At 35.7% G+C, this 8,042-nt stretch overlaps 1 protein-coding gene across 1 annotated transcript; it reads left to right on the forward strand.

The window, feature by feature from the left end:
* Positions 1-2,186: 2,186 nt before the first annotated feature.
* Positions 2,187-7,262, forward strand: LOC107778632 (NAC domain containing protein 50-like). The gene is made up of 4 exons (XM_016598918.2): positions 2,187-2,730; positions 3,651-3,928; positions 4,017-4,202; positions 6,512-7,262. The coding sequence occupies exons 1-4, from the start codon at positions 2,496-2,498 to the stop codon at positions 7,028-7,030; spliced, it is 1,218 nt and encodes a 405-aa protein (XP_016454404.1). The 5' UTR covers positions 2,187-2,495; the 3' UTR covers positions 7,031-7,262.
* The last annotated feature ends 780 nt before the right edge of the window (positions 7,263-8,042 follow it).

Genomic DNA, 8,042 nt, shown 5'->3' on the forward strand with positions numbered 1-8,042 from the left:
GCAGTACTATGTCTATATATTTTATGAGAAAAAGTTGCTTGCTGCTACATAATAAAAGTTCAATACTTCTACTCTTCTAGATATGTTACTTTCTTTTTCATGAAAATCGTTAACCTAACCTACTCCCCTTTTTCTACTTTAAGTTCTCGACAAAAGAGACTTTTTAGAATTTTAGAATATAGCCATTTATTAAGTGAGTGATCGTATATAAAATAATAACTTATATTTTTTTTCAAAATCTAATATAAATGATTTCCTTACATAACTTTTTGTTTGGAAAAGATCCAGAAAAGGCAAAATAATTGGTATGATTTTCCCAAAATTGCACAAAATTGTGTTGTAATCCTAACCTTCTATTTGCACAAAATTGTGGATAGATTTTTACTTCCCAAACTCAACATATTTATTAATTTCTCTTAAAACTCTAAAAAGAGCCCCAACCCAACTCAACAACTATAATAGTAGTAAATACCTTAACCTGTCCCTCTCCCAACCAAAAGAGATGTTTTTTTGTTCTGGGGGGTGTGGGGGTGTGGGGTGGGGTGGGGAGGGGGAGCTTGAAAAATGTCACTTTGTGAAGCCAGCTAGAGGCTTCTTCCAAAAGTAAACAAAACAAAAAAAGAGACAATGGTGGGAAACAAAACAAAAAGAGAAGAAAACCATTAGTAGGAAAAGAAGTGAAAGAGTTGCAAGCCACGTCATCAATGGTTGTGGTGAGATGAAAAAATTGCGTCTATCTTTAAAGAAAAAATATTAGATTCGAGTTTTAAGAATGAAAAAAATAATTAATAGAAAGATCTTTCTCGTTAATATATCTTACATGCACGACATAAATCTAGATTAATTAAAGACTCAATATAAATACGAACACCATATAAAAAATAAAAAATAAATAAAAAACGGCAAACAACGATATACTATTTCCATTTATGCTAAGATATTTTCTATTCCCCTATTAGTCATATGATAAAAATTACAACTTCAAGTCGTGTTATGTTAACATCAAAATTATGTTGTAGTGTAATGTCTATAATTTAATTCCGTATATATCACTTAAGTAAGGTTTCCACTTATCACAATAGTATTGTTATGCTATCTCAACTTTGACAAATTGGATGTATTTTAAAAAAAAAACTTGATGTTTTAGGAAACAAGGAATAATTTTTTCCACATGTTTATTTATTTATTTAAATTTCGTCTTCTTGAGTCGAGGGTCTATTAGAAACAACCTCTCTACCCCGAGATCTACGTACACATTGTCCTTCTCAGATTCCACTTGTGGAATTTTACTGGATTGTTGTTGTTGTTTATTTATTTAAATTTGAAGTGTTAATTAAAATACTTAAGTAGGAAAAAAAAACTTTCGACAAATATTTGTTCGATTAGAAGTGTCGAAACTTTTGAGAAAATGCATAATGCCTAAAATCCTGTTAAAGTTATTTAGAAATAATACTAAATTATATCTTTACCGAAAGAAGAATAAACGACAAAAATAGAATTTAGAGGGAGTTAAGGATTTGGGCAAAATTTATTTTTAACCTACGGTCGAAATTATTTATATCCGGCAACTATAAAAGATATTAGCTAAAAAGACATAAGTTCGTTGGTTTTTAAGTATTTTTTAAATGTTTTGTACGAAGGGATGTACAAGAACCTTAAAAGATATAGTATAATATAGATTGAAGCTAATTTCATTTACAGAATCGTCCAAATATAATATAAATAAATATTTTTAATATCGAACTAGCTTATAAGCCTACTTGAAAATTTCCAAATTTGTTTGATGTCTTTCTTAAATGGGTGCGAAATAACCTTAAACGATACATTATTCATGAACGCATTCGATATAAGGGAATAACTAGGCTTCAATCTCAGGTAATAATTTTGTTTGTTTGGGCTTGCTCATATTACTAATCTCGAATACGAATAAAGAAGAAAAATTGAAATAGATTGACAATCAACGTAAAATTAATCAATTTTCATGATAAATTGATTAAATTCTCGTAATACAGATTATAAAAGGAAAAAAAAAAAAAGAGAGAAGAAAACAAAACAAAACAAACAGCTAAGCATCTGCTCACTATAAGTCATACTTGCTTTTATGGGATTACCCCCCCCCCCCAAACTCCCCCCCCCCCCCCTCCCCCTTACCCCCATGAATGGCTTTTCTTGGATTTTCGATTTCCGTGTCAAGCAAGCATCCATTCCTATCTTCGCTTCCTTAACCGATGGGCAATAGCCTTAGCCCTTCTTCTTAGCTAACCCATTTTTTTCACTATTCTGAAACAAGTTATAAACACACACCCCCCACCCCCCCAACCCCCACCCCCACCTCTCTCTCTTTTAAGCTTTGCTTCACTTCTAATCTTCTCAAAACCTAACACCCTTTTGCCCCCTTCTTATGTATCTGTTATTTCTGTGGTGGGTTTCTTAAATAGAAACCTTAATTATCATTTTCTTGTGTTTTTTTTGGTTCTTGATTTTCCGGCCAAAAAATGGAGCAAGAAGGAGCACTTGTTGTAGTACCGGCGGCAGTACCTGTTACGACGGCGACGCCGAAGAGGGCAGTGGCTCCGCCGCCGACGTCGTTAGCGCCGGGTTTCAGGTTTCATCCAACAGATGAGGAGTTGGTGAGGTACTACCTAAGGAGAAAAGCTTGTGCGAAGCCATTTCGGTTTCAGGCTGTTTCTGAAATTGATGTTTACAAATCTGAGCCTTGGGAACTTGCAGGTTTATTTTTTTAAATTGATTTTTAATCATGTTTATGAGGTTTTTTAATTAAAAAAAATTGTCATCTCTTGCTCTCTTTTTTTGCTTTTTTTGTTATGTATGTTAAGATTGAGTTTGTTTTTGAGATGTTTGCTTAGTTTTGTAAGTGAAAACATCCAATCTGTTTGTGGTTTATTCTGTGTTTTTCATCGTTTCAATTTATTGGTAAAATGGAGCTTGAAAGCTTAATTCTTTATTTTGATAAGTAAGAAAAATGATATCTTTAAGATTGATTTACCATAAAGATTAAGTTTTAAGTAAGAAAAAAATATTTTTAAGATTGGTTTACCATAAATATTGAATTTTTAGTAAGAAAAATGTGTCTTTATGATTGTTTTTACCATAAATATTGAGTTTTTAGTAAGAAAAATGTGTCTTTATGATTGTTGTACCACAAACATTGAGTTTTTAGTAAGAAAAAATGTGCCTTTAAGATTGTTTTACCATAAATATTAAATTTTTAGTCATCAATGTTCTAAAGAGGAATGGTCTGAGAAGGAATTGCTGACTCATTGTTAAAGGATTTTTTACTCTCTCATAAAGCTTATCTATGTACAGGATTTAAATCTGTAACCCGTTTGAAGACGTCAGAGAGAATTCGAATGTTTCTGCAAAACCCGACAAATAATTTTTTGATTAGAGAAGCAATGTAGTGCTCTTAGTCTTCAGGAAGATTTCTGCATTTCTGTCTTTTGATTGGTGTCCCTAAAAGTCATAATGCTGCTGCATAAGAATTGCATTTCTTCTTTGTCGGTTGTTGTAAAAGCTGTGCTGTATTTGTTTGGATGTGTTATCCGTTTCTCGTTTTTGTAGACACTTTCTTCTCTTGAATTTGGTAGTCATTAATTTTGATGAGTTGCCTTTTGTTTTTTTCTGTACAGAATATTCATCGCTGAAGACCAGAGATCTAGAGTGGTACTTTTTCAGCCCAGTAGATAGGAAGTATGGGAATGGATCTCGTCTTAACCGAGCCACTGGCAAGGGCTATTGGAAAGCTACTGGGAAGGATCGTCCTGTTCGCCACAAGTCTCAGACCATTGGAATGAAGAAAACGCTCGTTTTCCATAGTGGTCGAGCTCCTGATGGTAAGCGAACTAATTGGGTGATGCATGAGTACAGACTTACCGATGAAGAATTGGAAAGGGCTGGAGTTGTGCAGGTGCGAATTTGCATTTGGAAAATGCATAGGTTGTGTTCTATTGAAGTTTCGAATCTTAATATGTTTTTGTTTGTTTGCGAGGAAAAAGGATGCTTTTGTACTTTGTAGAATCTTCCAAAAAAGTGGATTAGGACCTCCGAATGGCGACAGATATGCTCCATTTATTGAGGAGGAATGGGATGATGATACAGCTCTGCTGGTTCCCGGAGGAGAGACAGAGGATGACGTGGCCAATGGTGATGAAGCACGAGTTGAGGGCAATGACCTTGACCAGGTTCATATTTTCCTGATCTCTTCAATATACCGAATCTATGCATTTAATGCAAATCTTTGCATATAGCCGCTTTTTTTGCCGCTGCTATTTATGCGGATAAAAGCAACCTACTGTTACAAGAAATTATGAATGCTATTGTCGCTACATGTTGATGCAGTGTTTTTAATTGCAAGAATATTTGCTGCTTTTAGTTTGTCTTCTTTCTCCTTGTATGGCTGTTCTTTGGAAACCCAAATTTTTTAGCTTCTTTAAGAATGTCTCCTGTTCTTTTAGTTTCTCGTTATTCTCCTTGTATGACTGTTTGTCGGAAACAAGGGTCTCTGTTAGAACGTGATAGTTGCTTGCTTCATTAAATGTTTTCATCCATCTGATGTTAATGTTTTTGTCGTGATCTAAGTTATTTGTCGTTATCTTTTATTTGTCGAAGTAAAATGTGAAGGCAGCTGGCTTCGCTGAGGTTTCATTTTAGCTTCGTTTTTTTTTGGTGAGAGGCACAAGTCGACAGGGTGGTTTTTTTCATTCTCTATAACCTTTTAGCCTGGCTCCACATAGTCGTGTATTGGAGTCGTCACATTGGCATAGAGACCCTTATATGTCCTCAAGTTACTTGGACGGCGAACAATGTCCGATCTCCCTGCTTCTTTGCCTCGTATAAGTGCGTGTTTTAGGGTATTCAGACTTTGATCTGGTCCAGTTCCAAGGACTTAGGGAGCAATCTACCGACCTGCCAATTTAATGCTGTGAGCGAGACATGAAACCTAGAAGAAGGCTTTTAAATTGTGTCCCTGACGTGGAGTGAATGATGTAGGCTAGTTCCAAACTTCCAATTATCTCTAAATGAAAAGAAGACAATGTAAATAATTTTTAGATTGATTAGTTTCTCATCTTGTTTTCACGCCATAGGGTCAAACTTCTTAAAAGGAATAACTAATTGGCAAATTTATCTTTTCAGATTATGTGAATATCACATTTATTTCTTCAGATTCCATTTATCACAGGTAAGTGCAGTTCTAATGTGGGTAATAATATGGCTACTTGGGGAGTAGAACTAGCCAGTTTCTAGTTTTCAATGCCCTACACCACCGGAAGGAAAGAAGATTTTATTGCCTTTCAGGCTAGGGCTACGCTAGATCTATCCATTGAGATCTATCAATTTATGTGTTTTGTTTTCTTTCTCCTCTTTGTGTTAGGAGAAAATACTCGGTGGATAAAATCCTCTGACTGATTTATTGGACGTGTTGATTTGTTCGTCGTTTCAAATTATGGCGATCATGTATGATTTTAGTTGACTATTTTTAAGTTAGGTAGCATTATTTTGTGTTAAGGGAATGTTGGTCGATTAGCTACTTCACATCTGAATGGGAACGTGGTGTGCATTGATATGCATGGGAAGAGAAAAAGAAGGAAGTAAACTGTAGTATTGAAGGATGAGTACATACATCAAGGGCTTGAATTACCTTTTTTATTTTTTGGGGGACTTGTAGGGTTTTTGCTTTACACTTAGTGAAGTGGCAATGCCATAAGACACAAACGCTTTTCTCTCTTTGTACTTCAGCGTTTTTTATGCAACAATGGTGTCGGGGTCAGCCTGCGTGCATCTTAGCGATACCCCTGGTACCTGCTGCTTCCCATTAGCATAGTTACCAGGTAATTCTGCAAACCAAGTCTGAGGCAGATGGGGAGAAATAACCTATCATTTTTTATCACTGTTGAGATTTGAACCCTTTGTCTCCAAGGTTGGCACCCACTTCATTGATCAGAGGGACGCACTCACCAGTGGGTGCTTGAGTGTACTTTATCCCGGCAATCATCACAAACCCTAGTAGATGAACTTCAACTTGGAAAACTATGATGCTTTATTTGCTACTATGGTCACTGGTTGGATGCAAGTTTGTTTGGTGTCGATTGTAATTGTGGGTGGAATGATGGTTTTTTTTGGGAAAGGGAGAATTTTTTTAATGGTTTTAGTATGGGTAGTTGGTTTGATGGAGCTTTGTTTAATTGACATTACATACCTGGAGCCCCGGAAATAAATTATACATGTAAAACAAAAGGAGTTTGCAATTACTGTCGATGTATCGGTCTCTTAAATTCCATTCAAGAGAATTTTCCTATGTTTTTCCTAGTGATTAGTGCTTGATGATATGTATGAATTCAAATGAGTAGCTTACTTGCTATGGAAAAGTCCTCACAGTGACGAATGTAAGTTAATGACATGGAACTGTTGTTTGGATTTTATTTTTCTGATAAATACTTATATATTATTGGTAAGATCAGATGTCCTATTAACTGTTGGCTGTTCATAACAGGATGCTCGACATAAGGCTCCTCCTCGCCAAAGTGAGAACCTGCTCGAGCCCCAACCTATTCCATTTATTTGCAAGAGAGAGAGATCACCAGAAGATCCAGAACCCCTCTCTTTAGCTCAAAGCAAAAGATCCAAGCGCGAAGATCCTAGCTCTAGCCATGCAAATGGTTCTGAAGATTCAACTACTAGCCAACAGGATCCACCAACAACGATGATGACGACAAATTACTCCCCCCCTTCTCTCTTAGCATTCCCCTTGTTAGAGCCCCTTGAACCTAAAGAAAGCCAACCTTCTAATCCCCCTACTTTCGACTCCTCCAACCTCGAAAAATCTGTCCCACCAGGTTACTTGAAGTTCATTAGCAATTTAGAGAACGAGATACTAAATGTCTCCATGGAGAGGGAAACGTTGAAGATTGAAGTGATGAGAGCTCAGGCAATGATCAACATTCTTCAATCTCGTATCGATCTTTTGAACAAGGAGAATGAGGACTTGAGAAGACTCGTCCGAGGAGGTTAAGCTGGTATAGCAGCATCTCCGTGTATTCTAGTTTTGTAGTTGTCGGCGGAGGCCCCTTGTCCTCCATTCTTGAACTGTCTTCAGTAAAGAGGAAAATGGCTGGCTATGTAATATATTTACGTAGTTTTTTTGCTATAAACCTTGGACCAATGTACAATCTAGCTGTCGACAGAATGTTTGTCTGTCTGTTAAACCGGTTTAAAATAAAGTTAAGCGTCTTCGCTTTAATACTCTTTCAGATCTTATTACCTTTTGTTATCATCTTTTAGACTGTTATAGGGGGGCAACATCCACCACAAGAAAGATGAAGGTGAAGTTTGAGATTGTTACATAAATAGTCGGTCATATTCAATGTTACTTTTTTTTAACCTGCCTACATAGATTATATGCAGTTATACATATAGTATACATGAATTATACATATCTATTACACATATGCCGACTATTTTTAGTTTAAAAAATTAAGTGGGCGGCTATTTGGGTTAATCTTTCATGACTTTTAGGCCATGCGCACCTGAAGCGGCTGCCATTTTCTATTTGTTTTGCTTTATTTGAATTTTGACCATGCAAGGCGCATGGTCAAATAATAGGGATGATTTAGAAGAATTAGTCACTTTTCGGGTTGCTAATTGGTAGCGTTTGTAAAGTAATTGAAAAATATTTACATCTAACAAAGCAGTAGACTTTCAGACCTCACTTATGGAATTATACTGTGTCTGTTGTTGTTTAAAACGGTATACTCAGTTTCACTTATGGAATTACATTGGGTTTGTTGTTGTTTAAAACGGCACACTCTGTAATGTCTCTCTACTTCTTTGCACAGAGAAGAAATCAAAGGAGAACAAAAAAAGAGATTGTGAAGCTCTTTTGGACTTCTTGTACGAAGATGAAGCAGGCAGGAAGATCAATTAATCAAAAAATGAAAGAAAGAAAGAAGATGATAAACTTAGCACTAGGAGGATTAAACATAAAATTGATGAGAATAAGTGTAAAAAGAAAAAACACAACTTTT

This window comes from Nicotiana tabacum, chromosome 11, assembly GCF_000715075.1.
Source record: "Nicotiana tabacum cultivar K326 chromosome 11, ASM71507v2, whole genome shotgun sequence".
In the NCBI taxonomy this organism is placed as follows: domain Eukaryota; kingdom Viridiplantae; phylum Streptophyta; class Magnoliopsida; order Solanales; family Solanaceae; genus Nicotiana; species Nicotiana tabacum.